Consider the following 21147-nt stretch of genomic DNA (forward strand, 5'->3'; position numbering starts at 1 on the left):
TGTGGGATCTTCCCAGCCCAGGGCTCGAACCTGTGTCCCCTGCATTGGCAGGAGGATTCTTAACCACTGTGCCACCAGGGAAGCCCTCTGGTGTTGTTTTTAAACTGAAATTAGGTATACATTCCATGTGAAAAAAAATCATAGCCTGAGTTTGTTGCTGATTTGATCTTAAAGGCATTAATCAAGGTGCGGCCAAGGCCCACGTTATCCCCACATTACAAGTGAGAGACGTCGAGAAAGCAAGGCACCCTGGGAAGAGCCCTAGTGTTCATCTTCTACGCTACGGTCCACAGTCGGGGTGTCGCAGAGTTCTCTTGCAGAGAACAGGGGCCACACTGGCTAGTTTATGCAGGAAACAACTTATTAGGGAATATGACAGAATGGCAGTGAAGCTGATAAACAGACGCTAGACAGGGCTTTGGGGACCGGCTTGCAAACCATACTGCAGACCTGGAGCCCCTGCCTCACTGTACCAGGAAAACAGTGATTCCACAACCAGCCTGGAGTCAAGGAGCTACTGCTACTGCCACACTCCCAGCGTGCTGGGTTCCACTCCAGAAAAGGGTTGCTTTTCCCCCTGCCTCTAGATGTGAGCAGACACTGCCCTTCCAGGAGCAGCCGAACATCTCCACCCCAGGACTGCATCTTGCAGACCAGGGCTGCCAGAGTTGGAGGGAGGTCCTCTGTAGCTTTTCAACTCCTGCAATGCGGGAAGGATCTGTAGGAGGAGGACGGAAAGGACCGTGGAGCACCCGTCCACCACGTACAACTGCACACACTGCAGGAACCATCCTTTCAAGCCTTGTCGTGGTAACATTAGACGCGCGAGGCAAGGGTCTGACTGTTATAACGAGGGCTTGTCCTATGCCCTCTTGAGCGATTTTTCAAAGGGAAATTTCTAAAAGGGATTTTCCTACAGGAGAATCGTACCTGTAGGTGATCTGTGCCTTGGATATCAGGTGTTCGCCCCTTGTAAGCCCAGCTCCACCCTATTGCTGTGGCTTAGGGAGGTGATCGGCTCTTAGACGGGACTTCCAGAAATCGTTCTCATGCCCGTGGGCAGCAGGGCAGACAGAGTGGGGTGGTGCACCCTACAAGGCAGGCTCCTCTCCTCCTTACACGCTCGCTCTCTGGGCTCATGGGCAGGGGGAGGGGGGAGGGACGTCTCTGGGCTTATGTAAGCTGGGCGGGAAACGGGGGTCTGGGCCCTCGGTCTCCGCGAACTGAGCGACGCACGGAGTTGAAGGGCAGCAAGTCGCTGCGGTTCCCATACGGCGCAGGCCCTTTAGACGGGCAAAGCCTCGGGAAGGCTGGGCCCCAGCGAGGCCAGGACGCTCCCCACGCCCCTCTCACTCTCTCTTTTGTTCCTTAAGTTTTAATTTTAGATTTTTAAAGAGACACGGAAAGCTATTTTGCTGCGCTGGATAGTCTGAGCGCCATACCAGAGCTGGAGAAGGAGGTGGTCAGGCGCGGCGGGCTGGGCGCGGCGACTCCTAGGACCCCGTAGTCTTAGGATCCTGTAGTTTTCAGATTGTAAAGCCCGCGGGTGGGGAAGAAACTGCAAACCAGCAGCGCTCTGACGCAGCCACATTGTGCGCGGGCCTCTCCCCCCCAGCTCTGTCTCCCATCGCTAACTGCGGGGGTGGGAAACGTCCCCCTGGGCCGCCCGGGCCGCACACGCAGCCGCTCGCCCTCGGGTTTCCTAACGCGGTGGGCGCGGCCCGGCCCCGCGGAGCAGCCGAGGCCCAGCCACGCCGGCCCCGAGTTCAACTGCAGTAAAAGGGCCCAGCCCGCCCTTGATCACGCGGCTCGCCTGACAGCCCCGCTCAGGCCCGGGTCTAATTGAGCCCGGGTCACCTGGGAATAGGTTCAAAGGCATCCAGGCCGTAAACCACCTCCAGGCCCCGAGCCAGAACGGCCTGGCGAACAAAGAGCCCCCGAACCACTTCAAACGCGCCCGCGCTCGGCGTCCAGATGGCGCGGGGCCGACGTCCCCGGTGTCGCCCGCCGAGGCCGAGCCCCCGCTCTGCGGCCGCCCGGGCTGCCCCGCGGGCGCCCAGCGCAGGGGAGGCCGCGCGGCTCCCCAGACCGCCCTCTGTCAACAGCCGATTTGCGAAGGAGAGAGTGGGCCCCGAGGCTGGGGCCCTGCACCGCGGCCTAGCGGGCGCCCCCGCCCCGCTCCCGCACCCCCGGCGGGGGCCAGGCAGGTGGGTGCGGTGGGCGCCGGGCGCTCCCGCGGAGGCTCGCGGTGGCGCTGAGGTTTTAACGCACTTAGAAGGACGGCCTCCTGAGGCCGTCGGGGCCGGGGCTCCCCAGCAAGTTGGGGTGAGAAACTCCCCCATACAACTGCTGGGCAGAGCAGGCCGCGTCTCCACGGATCCCCGCGTCGCGTGCGTGGAGAGCGGCGTCTCCAAGGGCACCCGCGTGTCCGCACGCCCGCTGTCTGGGCGCCGGGGCTACTGGCCCCCGCACGTCCCCCACCCCTGGCCGAACGTGCGGGCCACGGCGCGAACTCGCTGTGCGCCCCGGAACAAGCAAGGCGCACACTGGCCCGGGCGCCCCCGGGGTCTCCCCGCCGCGTCCTCACCTCCTGGGAGCGCATCCAGGGTAGGACTCGCCACCCGCACCCCTCGCGGCGCGGGAGAGACCCCGCAGCCCGGCGGGTTTCGATCTCCAGTTAAGGAGCAGGCAAAGCCGGGTCGGCTGAGCCCAGGGCGCGGCGCGGCCGGTGAGCGGTCAGAGCCCGGGATGGAGGCGCGGGCGGCGCGCGAGGGCCCGGCACTCGCGGGTGCCCGCCGCGGCCGGGGCCTAAGGGGGAGGCAAAACTGAAAGTGCCGCGCCGGGGGGCGGGGGCGGCCAGCAAAGGCCCCAGAACTTGCCCTGCCCCCGGGCGCGGCGGCCAATCAGCGCGCCGCCCTCGCTCCTGACAACTATTTAGCAACCCAGCCCGGCTAGGGTTTCCAAAAAAGTTAGAATAACTTCCTCTCCCGGAGACCTCGGTTTTGCACAAGCCGGCCTTGAAATCAGAGCCTTTCGAGCAGCTCGGAGAGCGTGTGCTCGGCGACCGCGGGCTTGGCCAGCGGCGCGCGCTCGGCGCCCGGCGCCCCCAGCCCCACGCGCGCCGGGCGGGCGCCATGGAGGAGGGCTCCAGCTCGCCCGTGTCCCCCGTGGACAGCCTGGGCACCAGCGAGGAGGAGCTCGAGCGGCAGCCCAAGCGTTTCGGCCGGAAACGGCGCTACAGCAAGAAGTCGAGCGAAGATGGCAGCCCGACCCCCGGCAAGCGCGGCAAGAAGGGCAGCCCGAGCGCGCAGTCCTTCGAGGAGCTGCAGAGCCAGCGCATCCTGGCCAACGTGCGCGAGCGCCAACGCACCCAGTCGCTCAACGAGGCCTTCGCTGCGCTGCGCAAGATCATCCCCACGCTGCCCTCGGACAAGCTCAGCAAGATCCAGACGCTCAAGCTGGCCGCCAGGTACATAGACTTCCTCTACCAGGTCCTGCAGAGCGACGAGATGGACAATAAGATGACCAGCTGCAGCTACGTGGCCCACGAGCGCCTCAGCTACGCTTTCTCCGTGTGGCGCATGGAGGGCGCGTGGTCCATGTCCGCCTCCCACTAGCGCCGCGCCACCCACGTCCGGACCGGCGCGCCAGGGTAGGTGCTGCGCGCGCGACGGGCGCCCTCCTCAGCGGGCGGGCCGCGGCGGCGAGGATGGGGTGCGCTCTTCCTTCTAGCGACAGACGGGGGTCCATCGGGAAGCTTCCAGGTGCCGGGGCACCCTTGTGGTTTTGTGCAAGCTCCCAGGCAGGGTGTCAGTCGGGAACGTGCCGACTGCTGACAGTGGTATTTTCCGTCCTTGCTTCTGTGGAGGTGGGGGCCTGTGGGTGAGTGTCGGGGGAGTGGGCATCAGAAGAACTGCCCGGAGCCGGCCGGGGCAGAGATCTGGGGACCAGCTTACCCACTGCGTCCCTCGGAGCGGAGGCCGCCCGGGAAGCTGCCTGGGCCGGGCCGGGCCGGGCCAGGCTGTGGCTTCGCCCCGTTCCCGGGGAGTGGCAGAGCGCGCTCGTCGTTCGGACACCCATTTCTCCTCGGCTGCTCTTGCAGGGTGTCCCGGCCCGCGCCTCGGGGACCCGGCCGTCGGCGACCTGGCCCGCCCGGTGGGCGCAGAGGTGTGGACCGGCGGCGCCTGGGTTCGCCTGGGGAAGGCGGGAGGACACTGCCCTTTGCTGGCGGCTCCGGGGGCCAGTGCAGCCCGAAAGCCGGGGACCATCCGCGCCCGGAGCGCGGAGGACAGGGCCGAGGCTGAGGCGCGGAGACCGGAGCGCGGACACCGCCGCTGGGAACCCCGGCTGCCCGCAGGCAGGTGGAGTGGACCTCGGAGCTGGGAGCCTCTGGCCCCAGCCTTGAACCTCGAGAGTCTGGGAGGGGGCTCTAGCCGCGCTGCGACCGAGCGTTCGGCCCTGCAGGAGAGCGCGAGGGGTCCAGGCTGGGAAACAGGTTTGCAGGGAAAAGGAGGCGGTGCGACAGGGCCCGGCGCCGGAGAAGGCAAAGGGACACGGCTGCCGAGAGCACTGGAAGTTCTGGATTCCTCTAGTAGAGCGCTCAGGGCGTCCTGCACCGGCCCCTTTTCACCAGACACCTTAGAAGCCCCTTAGACAATGTCTAACTGCGGAGATGCTGTCCTGTCCTTTCCAGAAGGCTCTGTGACCATGCCTCTCTCAGACGATGGAGTGAAGGGTGCAGGATTTTTGGTGGAGAGAGAGCCGGGTTAAAAATCCTTCGTACTTGGTATGTTTTAGTTTCTCGCTCATCGTGCAGTGTTTTTATTCACGTCTCCACTTCACACAGAAGGAATTTAGATTAATCAAGAGTGTGCAGCCGCCCATTCTCCCAGGCATAGCCGTTTCTTTCCTGTGTGTTTTATAAGATCTGCAAATGCTTTTGCTGTGGCTCCGAAAGGCTGGCCTAGCACAGGTGGATTTTATTTTATTTTTTTAGTTTTTATTTCTGTGCCACTGAAAATTCTTTTGGTGAACTAGGCCCCTAAGACAAGAATCATTTTATAGGCTTTTTAACAAGAATTTTTAGCAGAGAATAACTTACGGGGATCTTCTCCTGTCTTTGTCAAAAGCAGATGGAAAGTGTCTCAATCACATATTTCCCTAGGAAAGAAAGTTTGGATTGGCCGAGTACTACAATGCTACAGTGGGATAATACGTTAATTCTGGTTTTTGCTGCCTAAATTATGAGCTTCCATTAGTTAATTCCATTTACCCTTTCTACCACCATAGTTTATAGCACATCTGAAATAAGAACAAACAGATGAGGAACGTCGTCTTTTTAAAACGTACACATATATAGCTTTGTTCAAGGAAAAAGTCAACAGAATTATCATGAAGACTTCCCTCCAGAAATTTATTGAAAACAAAAGCAAGAGGTATTACCTTAATGCAGGAATTTCGTAGGATCTTTTGAAATTCATTGGAAAAGAATCGCATTCCTAAAACAGAGAATCAGACATAGAGCACAGTTCACATTATATAAAAATAAAAGGTATTACTTATAATGAATAAATGAAAAGCATTAAGAGTTTTCTTGGGAAAAAAAGTCCCTGACATGTAAGAGATAAACACATTCAGCTGGAGAGCAAATGATCTCCACGGGGCCCATTCATTTATATTTTTCTGTACTTGAATATAACTGACTAGGTCTGATAAACCAGTTTCCTTAGGTGGATAGATACCCACTCTGTACAGAGGAGAAGGGAAATGTGAAAATCTTTGACCCCCTGATGATCCTGGACGCACCTTGCTTTTGCTTATCAGGCATGTTCGACAAGCTTTTGCATTCTTTCTGTTTTGAAGCTGCTCGTCTGTATGAGTATAAATACAGTCGTAATTGGTTTGATTTCCTGAAAATGTTGCTCCATGGCATTTGTTATTTATCTGTAACATTTTTAAGACGCATTGGGTCTATGTATTAGTAAGGAATGTCTAGACCTTTCCATAAATTGTATGTGATTTTAGTGTCTGTTGAGCCATATGAGAAAAGCTGTGTCCAGATGAGCAGCAGCCACATGAGACGCCGAAATCGCCCCTTTATATAAAGAGAAACACAGGAAGGATCAGAGCACTGCTGGCGCTAACGTGTATCGTGACTCTTTCCTTTGGCCTGGTATTTAAAAATACAAATACACAATAAATCAGGTGACTTTGGACGGTCAGCAGGGTTCATCTAATCTGAACATCTCCAAAGGAGTTTTCAGTTTTCTCGTTAAATGCCTGAGTCTCCGGTGCAGGGTTGGCGGGGCACCTGGCTGGGAGGGTGTGGGGAGGTGATGATTACTTATCAGATATTTTTCGTGTTCTCTGCTTTGTGGTTAAAGAAGATATCTAACTTCTGCAATCTGCATAGATTTTCAGTAGGTTCCCACCCTCAAAATACTACTTATTTTCCCCTAAGAACTTGTAGTTACTTTGGAGAACAGAGTAGGACCCTGTAACCATCTGATGTGTGTAAGCCTTTTCCTCTCTCCTGAAAATCGACTTTTTGGAGGTGTTCGTTAATGGCTAAATTCAGAATGCTTGCTGGTTGTGAAAGAAAATGAATCCCCTATGGTGAATGGAAATGCAGAATCCTAGGAGAGCTTTTGGTTGGTCAGGGGAAGAAGTAGAATGAATGGCCCAGCTACTTGAAATATAAATAATGTTTTGTTATAAAATGCCCACTGAAAAGATCTGATGTAGATAGAGGCTGACCTCTGTTACGTGGGTATTGTTTCCTTAAACATTTGTAGTTACTCTAAATCTTGCAGGAAGCAGGTCTTGCTACCCATCTGGCCAGAGTGGGAGCCGCAGGCTTGGGACTTGGAGAGTGGCTGTTTGAGGTCATTTGAAATGTAGTACTTTACTGAGGTTTTCTGAAAGCTGTACTATTTTCAGACAAGTCTTGAACCTGAAAGAGTTGAGTTTTCATCCTCCTTGCTTCACTGTATTTTGGATAGACGGCACAGAGGCCAGATTCCTTTCGCCTGGTGAAAAGATCATAAAGTAAACTCCTTCTGAGCAGATCACTATAACTCATAACTGTAGTTTAAATCTGGGCTTTTAAAAAAAACAAATATTTTAATAAGCCAGTTTTAAAGGCTGAACTTTTACGACAGTTTTTAAGCTTAGTATTTATATTAATCTATTCTCATTGGTGTCTTTACAAACCCTGTGAATGTATGCTGGAAAGTCTGTTTATGTTTGTGTCTTGTCCTGGGAAAGGATAAATGTGCAGCAAAAAGCAAACCAAATACAAAGCTTTCTGCTAGCGAAGAGCTCACGGACGAGGCAAGAAAATGCAAAGAAGAGACGAATGCGTTAGTGTAGCCAAGAAGCAAAGCCATAAAGAAGACATAGAATCTAAGAGCTACAGACATGGATGCATTGAAAGGTAAAGCCAAGATGAAACACTAAAAGCAGAAAATGCTTAAAAACAGACTTCACATGGTCACCTGCGTCTACACATGTGATAAAACTGTGTAGAATGAAACACACACACACCACACACGGGTGCGTGTAAAACTGGCGACATCTGAATAAGGTCTGGAGAGTGTATCAATGTGAGTTTCCTGGTTGTGATATTGTGTTATCGTTTTTTGAGGTGTTACCACTGGGGGAAACCGAGTGAAGAGCGTAAGGGAATCTCTGTGTACTGTTCCTTACAACTTCCTGTGACGCTGCCATTATCTCAAAATAAAAAGTTTGAAAGAAAAGATATTCCACAGGAATTTTAAAAATTTCTGTATTCAAATGAGCAAATTATATAAGGAATGATTATGCCTATCTCAGAGTAATAAACCCCCAAAAATGTGCTTTGAGCAAAAATCCGTGTTTTTCCCTGATATCATTTGCATTATTGCACTTTTCAGAATATTAGGAATTTCTCATTTTTGCAATATATAATGAATTAGAAGCGGTCCCTTTTAATTCTGAAACAAAGAGTAGAATCCCAGAAATCTAGAGGAGAAATACCAATCAATACATTTATCCCTTTGCTAATAACGAGTATATTTTTCAAAGGAATTTCAGGAAATATTCACCTGAAACTGCTACAACATTTGCTTTTAAGATACTAAGTCTATATTGACTTACATATCCCCCCACGCACACTATTCTGAAGCCGATGATTTATCAAAATTATTCATCCAAGAAGTGTAGAGATTGAAGTCTTAGTACACAGTTGGGGGATGGGGAGAGAGAGAGACAGAGAGACACACAGAGAGAGAGAGAGAGACTGACAGAGATATCAAATCGTAAACTGAGGCATGGTTATTTTAAATTAACATTTGTTTGTCTTTAATAGGAACGTATTTTGTGTTTGGGTAAGTCTTTGACCGCAATTTAGTTATATTAAATGTGCCTTAATTTAATGTTTATTTTGGAGTGAGATACAGTGACATTAACACTGCGATTTCCATGCTGATGTCAGCTAAGGCATGGTGGGATTTTTCTTCAGTGATTGCTAACAGTTGTCATGCTAAAAGGAGACTCGATCAGAAACTGGAAAAGCCGGGACGTAACTTTATTCCGACCTGAGAAATGTTTCGTGGTTACTTGAAAATAGAGTCATTTTGAGTCAAAACAATGTCTTCCGTGCTTTGAAATCTGTATTATTTTATCTGCAACTCTCTTGTTTAGAATAACATGATCCTGTGATTATGCGTAAGAGGCAACATGATTGAGAGAGCGAGGCATGGTGTCTGTGGAGGCTGTTAGTGTTCAATTTCTTCCCATAATATCGTTTTCCTCTGTTATTTGATCAGGGAAAGATTTAGATGACCCAGCTTCTCGGGATGTCTCTTGTAGAATGGTAATTTTACTTCTCACATCCTAAGAGCAATGCCTCTAAAATTGGCCACATCCCTCCTTTCTTCAGAGCAGAATTTCCCCATCGATTGAATGAAGGACAGGGTTGAGCCCAACGAGCTTTAGGTTATCAAAATCAGTTATTCTGAAAAATACTCCTCCTTTCTTTTTCGCTCATATTCGACCTTAAAAAGAGCCACCTGCATCTTTGGGGAGAAATGGTAAATTATGTTGTCTGCCATTGGATTCCTTTTCCTTGCTGTTTGTGACAGAGGGTTCACATTTGTTCTTCCGGACGTGCAGATCTGGTGTGTGACTGATGGGAAAGATGTGGGCAAAGACCCTAATTTTATTAACACTGCGATAGAGACCAAACAACCAACCCCAAGCCCAGGGCTGAGGTCTGTGCTGGGGTCACAGCCAGGGCCTCTCCGGAGCGTCAGGGAGAGCAGCTCAGAAGGGAAACCGGCGGTGGGTGTTCAGCCCTGTGCCTGGGAGGGAGGTGTGGGGATCCTTTGTCCGACTCCCCATGGAGAACAAATGCCCCAAGCTTCGTTGTTCGCGCTGTTTTTCTATTGCTGCACAAATGAAACACCACGCTGGCCTTTCTGTCCGGTTCTCTCTGAGTGTGTCCCTCTTCTTAGCGATTCAAGAGATTTTTGCTCCAGAGACAAGCGAGGGCTCCTTGAGGAACAGCTTGTAAAATAAACAAACTCCCTGAAAGAAAACACAGGCCAGTAGTTTCTAGTCTCTGCCTCTGCGGCCGCGGTGGATTTCTGTGTGTGTTCGACTTTGATTTAACATTCTGGAAGTCAGAACGCAAGCAGGCAGCACGTTCTTTCAATCACGAGACCGAGAAATGAACATTGAGCTGCTATTTCCTCTCATTAATCTCAGCTCTTCAAGTAGATTTGTTTGCAGGGAGTGTAGTGGGATCAGAAGTCAAAAGCCATTTGCCTTGTTTGACTTTCTGGCCCTGTGGGCGCGAAAGTGCCTGCTACCTAGTCGTCTGCTTCCGTAACTCAGACTTTTAACTCGGGAAGAGTAACAGGGAAAGCTAGCCTGCAGGGATGGGAAGACCTGTACTTACTGGGTCACTTCCGGAAGGCTGTGTACATTGAAAATCCCATTCCTAATGAGACTGCCTTGATCAGTACACAGGAGCTTATCATTTCTTTGGGAAATGCCTAAAATTACTGCAAATTGGAGAGGAAAGGAGCGGGGAAAGGGCTTTATTTTCTTTCTCGAGTTGAGAGCATCGCCACGTCTCTATTCATATAATTGGGTTTGACTGATGAACAACATCGTCACTGAAGATTAATTTTCCTGAGTTTAAAGCATCCCAAATTGCCTACTACGTATATATCGGGTCGTAACTAATGAAAGTCTTCAGAATACACGTGGCCACCTTGTTGTCCTTTTTCATGATATCTGTATGCGTCGGTGGGAACCTAAGAAAGAAGATTTGATCCTTCGTGCATTTTTTCTGTCTGGTGAGCCTTTCTTCCTCAGCTCCTTCCCCGCCCGGACCCTACAACCCCGCATCCTCTCTGGCGCTCATCCTTTAGCTGAGATGTAGCATGATTCATAACGGAAGTCCACGAAAGCTTTCATATCGTAGTAAGTGATAAAGGATGAACAAAAAGCCCGTCCTCAGGCCGCGACAGCAGCACAAACAGGCGTGGGGAATAAACACCCCGTCTCAGGTTCCCTGAGTAGAGCAGGCCTGGGTGTTCTGGAAATTCAGTGCAGCTCAGTAATAGATGTGCAGCCAGACCCCCCGCCCCCCAAACTGTGCGCCGGGTGACGCCCTCTCCTTAGCTGGCGATCGTGACTCTTCTCTAAAAAAACTGTTCCACTGATACTAGAACAAAAGTGCCCCTAATGGATATCTGTACCCTAGAAAGCCTGGTGTGTCCTGTTTTGTTGAGTTTTCTTGTGCAAAATGACCTGCTTCAACCACCTAGAACTGCATGAAACCATGGGGTGACTCCGCCGGCGGGCGCTTCCGGGCTGATCGTTCGCGGTGTCCGTGCTGGGGCTGCACGGGATGTCCACGCACACCCCTCTTGTGGAAAGAGTCCGCACAGTCAAGTATTTTAAGGGCAGAATTAACTCAAGGCTATTTTGCCGGATGTTAAATTATTGCCGCTTCCGGAACTCTCTTTTAGACGATTTTTTGAGGAGAGAGATTTTCTTTTAATTAAACAATAAGCAAAAAGCGTGGACTGTGATATATTCATCTGCTCGTTTCAAAGATCACTATTATGCGACATCCACTTTTGTTTTATTACATTTCAAAAATGAACGATTTCACATAATTTCATTGATGAGTAAATTTAATCTTACGTGTCTCCAGCGATTCTGGAAACATGAATCGATCATTTATGATTTATATATGACAAAGGTAACTTTTTCAGGAATGGCAAAGTAAAAGAGAAAGTGAAGGTCTGAACAGGAAAAGTGATGTGTGGAGAATTGCACACGGAATAGGGCGATTGAGGGGATCAGGGCCCCTGAATAAGGAAACGGAAGGATCAGGAGTGTGTGCGGGCGCGGACCTCCCTCTGCTGGTCCCTGGAGACCCATCGTGTCTCCCCAGGGATCCCTGAGAAACCTAGAAGACAGGGGTTTATCAGAACAAACACCCTCCCGGCCTTCCCAGAAAAGGGACACTTTGTAAAATCCAGTAGGGCTGCCTCACCGCTGCTGTGATGATGCCCCAGGCGGGAGGCCACGGGGCCGCATGACCTAACAAGGACCTGCAGAGCCTTCACCTGCCACCTGCCCCGGGGCATCAGCGTCACCCCGAGAGGGCCATCCCAGACGTCCCAGAGGTGGCGCCCGACTTGCAGGACCCCACCAGAGGCAGCGGGTGCCCCAGGTACCAGAGAAAGCAGAGGTCCCTGAGAGCGCGGTGGCTGAGCGAACACCCTGCATAGGCGAGGGGAGCCCAGGAGGCGGGTGCTCAGCTGGGCCTGACTGGCCTCGGAGCTGCTGCTGATCTGCCCTCAGGTCACGCGGACGAACGGCTGAGTGTCAGCCAGCGTGGCTCAGCCTTTGCCAGGGTTAACGAGAAGACGTGGGAACTCAGCACTGGTTTCCTCCTCCTGTAGATAACCCCACTGTCAAATTTCACTTTGAAGCTTTCAGTCGTCCAAAGACAGCAGACTTCCAGGAGATGACACCCGCCCACCACTGAGGTTCACAGGGGAAACAGAACGCGCCTGGCTTTGCTGAGAGAAGCCAACTCACCACGCTGGCCATCTTGGGAAGCATCCTTCTGCTGGAGCCGCCGAGTTCTCTGAATGGTGATAAAGGGTTATTTGCACGGACGACAGAGTTCATCCTCCTGGCTCGTTCCTCAGAAGCGTGTCAATGTGCAGATTTTATGAAGCAAGCTCTTGGACAGTCAGCTTGTGTTGTGTATTTTTTGAAAGTTACAGCGAGTATCATTCAATGTTAATTACATAATTTCACTTTTGCTAACCAGAAAGAGGCAAAGGGGAAGTGAGGACACAAAGAGCAAAGCTGGTGTGTTTCTGGCTCCTGGCACCCACCGTGCTCCCTCCTGCGTGACTCTTCACAATGTGAATTCTGGAGGTTTTAAATGTTCACGACTACATGTGGTCAACGAGCCTCTCCCCAATGGATTTTGCTCTTCAGTGAAATCACCGTTTCCAGAACAAATCATATGCAGTTCTTTCCCTTAGTGAATTTCCCTGACATGGTATTTTTCTATTTGGAGGAATTTTAATCAGACAGAAAGCAAAGGAAGTTGCTCTTGTAGGGGCGGGCTAGGTCCCCAAGGGAATCTGTTGGGAAGAACCCATTGTCTTGGGTCCAGGGGATTGAGAATCCAAACAGGACTCTTCCTGAATTTGAACATGCAGTGGACATCGATTTCCTGCTCTCAGCCCTGCATTTTTGGGCTGAGGTGTGTCATAGCTTCGCTGGGACTCAGTTTCCCTGCCTTGCAAAACGATGGGGTAAGTTTCTCACAGTCCTGCGGTTATCAAAATTCCAAGAGCCAGTAGCACCCAGCCATTCCCTCCTGGGTATGTACACCAAAGAATTGAAAGCAGGTGTTCATACAGAAGTGGACACTCACGTTCATAACAGTGCTGTGTACAATAGCTAAAGGTGAAAACAGTCCAGGTGTCCATCAGCTGAGGAAGGGGTCAGTACCGTGCGGTCTCTCCGTACAGTGGAGAACTACTCAGCCAGAGGGCGTGATGTACGGGCTCATGCTCCAGCGTGGGTGAATCTTGAAAACATTACGCTGAGTTAAAGAAGTCAGACACAAAACACCAAATAGCGTCGATTCCATTGACATGAAATATCCGGAACAGGCGAAAGTAGATTCGTGGTTGCCAGGGACTGGCGGGGAGGGAGGACGGGACACAATTGCTTAATGGGTGTGGGATTTCTGTGTGGGGTGATGAAAAAGGTCTGGAACGAGATAGCGATGATGTTTGCACAACAGTGTAAAATTCTCCTGAATTGTATACTTTAAAATGGTTAAAATGATGAATTGTGTATTCTGCCAGCAAAAAAAAAGAAAAAAGAAAAAAAGTCCTGAGTCAGACTGTGGCCCTCTCTGGTGACTTGCTGGGATTTGGGGGTGGAGGGGTGCTAAACCTTTACCTTCTCTCCACTTTCCGGAGACGTAGTCCAGCGTATCCACCTGCTTCAGCGCTTATCAGATGCTCTCGTCTAGGCAAGTTGTGTTGCCGAAAAGCATCTTCCTTTTGAAATCTCTTTCCTAATGTGTTCATAAAAAAAGTCCCTCAGACAATTCTGATAACACACTTAGCGGCCTGTTGATTGTGTCTCTGGAAGCCTCTCCACGGTGGACTGGGGTTCCGGGGGGGAGGGGCGCAGGGGCGGGAGTGGCCCCAAGGTTCTGCACTGCCAGCCATCGGCCCAACAGACAAGCACGGGGAGCATCTTCACACCTGCTGCAGCGGTGGCCCAGCAGCGTTTGGACCCATCGCGTCCAGCAATGGGCTCCCTAAAGCCCAGGGCCTGCCCATGAGTGTGCCTATCTCAGTCTGGTTCGCAGGCTCAGAGACCCTCAAAGGGGGTGCTGTGGCCACCCCGAGCTGGTGATTCCTGAGAACGGGGGCCTCTGGCCCTGCGCTGCTCTTTTGGGAAAATCCTTCTCTTTCTCCAGTGCCACCTTCTAAGGGCTGGGACCCTAGCCCAGGGCAGAGTGGACATGTGACCAGCATGGTGGGGCCTGCCCCCAGAGAGAGGGACATGGGGAAGGGGGTGGCACGCCATTGTTCGGGGCCAGTGGGGTGGTTTTTTCTCCTTTGATCTTTTTTCTCTCCTTCCCCCACTGCTGAGTTAACTCCTCACCTGCTTCCTGAGCCACTGCGCCCCAGAGACCCACCAAGGGAGACGGGTGGGAGAGGGCTTCCTCCGCCGTGATTCAGCTCCACTTCTAAAAGCACCATCACCTTCATGGTGTCGTGCAATCAGCACTTTGAGACACTTGCAGAAACCCCAGAGATAGTGTTGGGCTCATGGACTGTGTTTTGAGAATCAGACTGGAGGGCTCAGAAGAACACGAAGCAGGTCCGAAAGGATCTCACCAGGAGGGGTGAGTGGCTGAAAGCAAATTTGCTGCTGCAGTTCCCCGCTTCCTGGTCCTCTGCGCACCCCTCCCCCCAAAAGAAAACCACCAGGGAGGGAAGAAGAGAGGCAGACAGTTTCCCTCAAGCTGCTGAGAGAGAGAACTCAGATTGAGGCAGGAGGACAGGACTCAGGTTGCCTGCCGGCCCCCTAGTTAAGTTGTGTCGCCGCCTGACAAGAACCCGGGTCACCCCCGCAAGCCAGACGCATCTTGTCCTGGGGCCCCGAGGCATCAACGCCACGTGCTTCCTCCTGCAGCTGTGAGGACGGAGCCCAGGTGCAGAGGGGACGCTCTTTGATTCACGAGTGCAGCCCAGCGCTACTGTACCTGGGGACACTGCTCCACTCTCCGGCCACCTCTGCTCTGAGTAACTGAACCGGGGGCTCACCATATCCCCCTGGGTGCCACACACTGTGGACACTGGGCCAGCACCCGGGGTAGGGCAGTGTCATGTTGGGCGGGTGGGCTCCATCCTTCCTGCAGCTGGTTTTCATATAACCGTCCGGGTGACGGGAACTAAGTCGGCACCCTTGGGCGCACACACACAGGGTGCCCCCTCCCACCTACCCCGTCCTTCTCACTGTCCCTGCAGCCAGTCGGGTGTCACAATGTCCACCCACCCAACCTCTCCATGAAAACATCGGCCGTCAAAGCTAATAGAAAATCAGGCCTCCTGGTGAATCCTGGCGGACAAAATGAATGTCGTTTTGTCCCGTCAAGGTCCATGGCTCTGTCCGGCGGGGATCACTGACACGTGTGTCCACCCCCAGCCCACCGGCTGGGGCGCAGCAGGAGCGCCGCAGAGCCTGACAGTGGACACGGAGGGGACGGAAATGACGGTGCTGATGTGAAGTCTTCACTGCCCTGGCCCCTGCGGCTGTCATCTGAGGAACAGCAGACACAAGTCACGAAGAAAAGGAATAACTGCAACTCAATTAAAAAATGAAACTTCCAAACACCAAAACACTAGGATATCCAGAATTGTCAAATGAACTGCGAAGGAAATATTTACACTGTGTTTTATAATGGATCAATATTCTTATGAGACAAAGAGCCCTTAAAAATCCATAAGAGAAAAGACGATCACCCAGTAGAAAATAAGGGCAAAATATATGCACTTACAAAAGAAGAAATTCAGTTGGTCGATGCACATATAAAAGTGTTGAACTTCAACAGTAGCCAAGAAATTCAAAATAAAACAGGAGGATACTATTTTTTTTACTAAAGTGGAAAATACATAGAGATAATGATAATTCCCATTATTGAGGAAACGGTGAGGAACCAGGTCCTCTTGTCCCTGCCAGGGAGAAGATACATTGTAAAATCTTTCTAAAGAGGTTTTGACAGTAGGTAAAAAAAAAGATTGAAAAATTGGGAATAGGCTTGGATGGAGCCAATGCACTTGTAGGAGTTATCTTTGAGTGAATCACGGTGGCCCTGCCTAGCAGCAGAGACGTTCATATCAGCTTTGTTAATATGAGGGAAATGTTTAAAATGTCCTGAATGAATCGCTTGAATAAGCTGTGTGGTTTAGCCATGTTCTGGAACACTATACCGTCAGCAGATTTGGTATCGTAAGCAAATATTTAATAATGTGAGGGAAACGGTTATACAATGGAACGGAACATATGATCCCAGGTTGAAAATTCAGAGTGTGCTTGCGTGGGTATGTTCGTCCAGAGAGAGAGAGAAAGGTAAGGACACGTGTCTCTAGACCAGAATGTTAGTGGAAAATCTTCCTTTCCTTCTTATTTTTATTGCTTTTCTTTATTTTCCAAATTTTCCGCAAATGCCATGTATCACTTATGCAATTTGAGAAAACCAACCAGGACGCTTGAGAGGGAGGGTGGAAGGCTCTTCCCAAGCATCCCTTCCTCTGGACTCTGGTTAACCCTCCAACCCCCAGGCCCACGCTGGTAAAGCAGGGCTCCTGCAAGACAGCCTGCTGCCCTCCTGCAGATCCGCCCTCGCTGGAACTTTCACTCCATGTCACAACTTTGGTTCCTACTGAAGTAACATGTGAAATATATATTTTTTGTTATCTTCTGTAATCCACCGTCACTACCCTGTCCCCTGTCCACCGTTTTCTCAGAGGGCCTTTAATGCTGGGACCATTTGATGTCTTCTTCCAGAACCCATCAACTTGGCCCAGCTGGGCTCCCTACTGGGACCCCAGGCCGGCTTCTTCTGATGGGGGCGGGGCAGGGGGGGACCATGTACCTTTCTGCTTTCTGCCCTTATCTCCCGGGCAGATCGGCATAAGCGTTAATTACAGGAATTAGCTCATCCTCTTCCCCTGTGGTCACCCCGCCCTCGGTTTGGTTTCAGCATCCTCGTTTGTCTTTCTTTTCTTCTCTGTATTTGGGGATATATGCTCTTAATCACAAACCACTTCAGATTTGTGGAAGCAAGTGGAGAAAATACAGTGAACTGACTGTCCCCGAATCCAGACTGAGAGGAACCCCGAGAGAGAAGCCTCCTTACCTTCTGGAGGCGCTTGTGCTCACCAGTCACTGGAATCCAAGGTTCAAATCAGTCACCCCCCCGCTCCTGGCCTTCGGGGATGAACGGCACACGTTCAGGACTGGAGCAGAAGCTGGCGGTGCCGGTGGGTTGACGCCCCCTCCCATCCTGACCAGTCAGGTTCTCTAGAAGCCTGGACCCTGGTGGTTTGCAGCCTCACCTCCTATCTGAATCACACCTGCACCTCCCAACCTAGTGTCCCTGGGCTGAGCCCCCAGCTCTGAGTCTCACGTTTCCTTTCCAGTTCTGAACCGTAATCTAATTTGCTCTGAGGCTGTCTTCTTTCACACCCTGGGCTGCGTCGGATGCAGGCTTCTGGCACATTCTGGGACCACCCTTGCCAGATGGCCAAATCCTTTTCAGAAGGATGGCTGAAATGTTTGTAGGTTTCCATCAGTGCCGGGTGGAGTGGCGCTGAGTCTCCAGGAGGGAAAGCCCCGGGCAGACACTCTCCTCCAGGCTGTCTGTCCTCTGCAGTACGCCCGTGAGCACACGGATGCAGCGAGCTGTGCTTGAATTCTCAATCCGAAACCACAGTTGCCTTTGCTGTAGAGACATAAAGAAACCAGGAGGTTAACGGCCGGGTTAGTCCCCGCCGTGGGCCTCCTGCATGAATCAGAGCCGACGGGGGAGCATGAGTGAGTCAGAGCGATGGCTTTTTGTCTTCTAGCTGCGCAAATAAACAGAGCAGGAAGGCCGAGTGGGGCGCCAGGAGCACAGGGCAGGAGGCGGCGCCCTGCCCCCGACGGTCAGCCTCGGTCGGGGGAACGGGGGCGCAGGAGGTCGGAACCCGGGCCGGGGCCTAGACCAGGTGGGACCGGGGCAGGGAAGCTGGTGCCGTGGGGCACAGCCGGGCCGAGACGGGTCTGGGGGAGGCGGGTGCAGGCCTTGGCTGCTTTGCAGAGACACGGAGCCAGGGTCCCCCCTGCCTGGGGTCCACCCGCCCCTTGGTGCACCCTGCCCAGCCTGCACGGGCATAGGAGGGATCCTGTCCCACGCCCTGCGCTCGGCCCCTTCTGAAGTGCCCGTTGGGCACCTCCCCTCAAGCAGCCCCCTTCTCTGAGCTCCTGTGTGCCAAGGAAGGGGGTTTGTGAAGCCCGCCCGGTGCAGCTGGGTGGCACCAAGGTTTGGGGGTGGCTCGGAGGGGTGCCTCCCACCGCGGGCCTGGCCGCGTGGTGATGTGAGGGGCCTCCTCTCTCCCCGCAGACTGGTACAGAGGGAGGAGCCACGCTGCCCCAGAGAAGCCCAGGGAGCAAAGGAAGACCAGTGAGGGTGCTCGCTGAGGCTGTGATGCGGAGTGTTTAGGGGTCCCAGCACTTGGCACGTAGAGTTACTTTAATCCTGAAAATGGCCCAGTGAGGTGTGTGCCCTTACTCCCAATGCCCAGATGGGGAAACTGAGGGGCCTTAGCTGAGGCCATCTAGCTGCAGTGGGCGGAGCCAGGAAGTGCCCGCAGGTGGTCTGTGCCTTCAGCAGGTGGTCTGAAACGTGAGACGCCCCCTCCTGTTCCTGGGATGGGTGGTCACACTGGGGATCTCTATTTCAGACGAGATGGGGACCCCCACGTGCTGTTCCCTGGGGAGAGAGCAAGGGTTGGGCCTGGATGCTGGCTGCGCACTGGTGGCATTTCCTGCGCCCCTGCCCACTGCCTGCGGGAGCCCATGCAGCTCTCTGCCAGGAGGGTGGAGGTGGGGGTGGGGGGAGGCTGATTCTGCTTCCAGCCACCCCCCACAGGTCGACACACCTGTGCGTTTCTGTTTCCGTGCTGTCAGGATTCAGCAAGGCAGGCTGGTCATGATTCAGCCTGAACACAGGAGCCCCAGGTCCAGAAATGGATTCAACCCTCCCCAACCCAGGTTACCCTCCTGGGCATCAACCCACTAGGCAGGGGTGAAGCCTCTGAACTTACAGAGCCCGGGGACGAGGGGAACCTATAGACTTGTCACCGGAGCTTGTTTCGTTTGCTGTGGTATTAGAAACATGTTCCTTCTAACCCAGAGAATCCCTGCTACCTGTTTAATGTGTGGCGTAGATAAACAAGCAGATGTAATGCTCCCTGTCAGTAGGGAAGACTCCCCACTGTCTGCACAGTGCCAGCATGGATCAGATGTGCTTCCCAATAAGGGAACCTTTCCTGTCACTCAGTGCCCTGCCCGGCAGGGGACGGTTGGGGCCCTTCTTCTGGGCCCATCTTAGGACAATCAACAATAAACAACAAAAAAATTTTGTTTATTTAATTTATCCTTTTTATTCAACTGCTTTTTAAGAGAAGTTTAATTTTCACAGGAAAATTGAGGGGGAAGTACAGAGATTTCCCACATACCATCCGCCACCCCCACACACAGCCTCTCCCACCAGAGAGGAGCATTCGTCACAATTGATGAAACTGCACGGACACGTCATCATCCCCCAGAGCCTGTATCAGGGTTCACGCTTGGTGTGGTGCATCCTGTGGGTTTGGACAAATGTATAATGATGTGTATCCCCCATTGTAGGGTCATACAGAATAGTTTCACTGCCCTAAAAATCCTCTGTGCTCTGCCTTTTCATCCCTCCATCCCCCCAACCCCAGGCAACCCCTGATCTCTTTACCGTCTCCATAGCTTTCTCTCTTCCAGAATGTCACACAGTTGGAATCATACAGTACGGAGCTTTCTCAGATGGGCTTCTGTGTCTTGCTGATGTGTATTTAAGGTTCCCCCATGTCTTTTCAGGGCTCGATAGCTCATTTCTTTTTAGTGTTGAATAACATCCCATTGTCTGATGTGCCACGGTTTACTTATCCGTTCACCTCCTGAAGGACACCTTGGTTACTTCCAAGTTTTTGGCAATTGTGAATAAAACTTGTAAAAACCTCCACGTGTAGGTTTTTGTGTGGACGTAAGTTTTCAGCTCCTTTGGGGAAATACCAAGGAGTGCGTTTGCTGGATCACAGGGTGAAAGAATAGGTTTAGTTTTGTAAGAAAGCATAAAACTCTCTTCGCAAGTGGCTGCCCCGTCCTGCAGCCCCCACCCCCACCCCACCCCCGCGCTGACCAGGAGTTCCTGTTGCTCCACAACCTCACCAGCCTTTGGTGATGTCAGCATGCTGGGTTGTGGCCCTCCTGGTAGGTGTGTAGTGTTATCCTGTCGTTCAGGACATCCGTCACCTAGTCAGCCAGGGCATGTCTGCAAGTCACTGATCTCATCTAATCACCTCCGTGGTTGATGGAGAAATATCCGTAACATGGCGTACGAAGTGCTGCCTCCCCTGGGCCCCGTCGAACGTCGATTCTTTGGCCATCCCGCTACCCCACCCCTGCCCTCAGCACTGCTCCAGTTCCCTCGCGGCTGCGGCTTCTGCGCGCTTTTAACCCCGGGCATCCTCTCCGATCAGCTCCGCCAGGGGGGCAGGTCTGTCCCTTTCACACGGTGCTCTGCACCTGCAGGGGAGCTACCTGGAACAGGTGTTCCATTGGAACAGGTGCAGTGAATGAGCAAATCCTAGTGTTGTGTCCTGAAAACACCCATCTCCTCATGCTCTGTGCTAGCGTGCCCCCGCCTCCGCCCCTCTGGTACCCCCGTCCCATGTCCCCTTCTCTGGGGGGACTGTGGCATTTGTTGTGACCCCCGCCATGCTCCCCTCACAGTGGCCCTGTTGCTGTAACTCTCTCCAGGCACGTCTGACTGCCCAGTATCTCTCGAGTGCCTCCAAGACCACGTCTCGCTTATACTTCCACCCGCCTGGCCCAGCCCGAGGCCGGGCATGTGGTCTGTACACAGCGTGTGTTTGTATGATGCAAAAATGCAGGGGAGGGGATTGCAGGAGGATCCTCTGTTTCCCTACCAAGTACCCAAAGAAATTATGCTGTGTCTGTGATACAAAAGCACATTTTCTCTTGTGACAGGAAAAAGTATTTGTGATTTATAGTTCCCTCGCTGCCTTCTGAGGGGAACGCTCCTGGAAGCTGGGGGGCCTTGAGTTTGCTGAGAACAGAGTCGACCTCTCCCTGTAAGCGTTCTCCATCCTGGAAGCCTGTGGCAGTTTGCCGGAAGGGGGGGCTGTGACATTGGAAGGAACACAGCTCCTGAACTGCTGTCTGCAAAAGGAGGGGGTGAAGAGGGAAGTGGGGGGGGGAGAGAGAGAGAGAGAG

The 21147-nt window shown here is 52.6% G+C and overlaps 1 protein-coding gene across 1 annotated transcript in view; it reads left to right on the forward strand.

Moving 5' to 3' along the window:
* The first annotated feature begins 241 nt into the window (after nucleotides 1-241).
* The window catches only part of TWIST2 (twist family bHLH transcription factor 2), a 52628-nt gene continuing 31722 nt past the window's right edge, over nucleotides 242-21147 (forward strand). Inside the window, exon 1 of the mRNA XM_079924189.1 lies at nucleotides 242-3652. Within this exon, the coding sequence (XP_079780315.1) occupies nucleotides 3135-3617 (483 nt within the window). The 5' untranslated portion in view covers nucleotides 242-3134 and the 3' untranslated portion in view covers nucleotides 3618-3652. The remainder of the gene's footprint in view (nucleotides 3653-21147) is intronic.

The sequence above is a fragment of the Stenella coeruleoalba genome (assembly GCF_951394435.1).
Source record: "Stenella coeruleoalba genome assembly, chromosome: 6".
In the NCBI taxonomy this organism is placed as follows: Eukaryota; Metazoa; Chordata; class Mammalia; order Artiodactyla; family Delphinidae; genus Stenella; species Stenella coeruleoalba.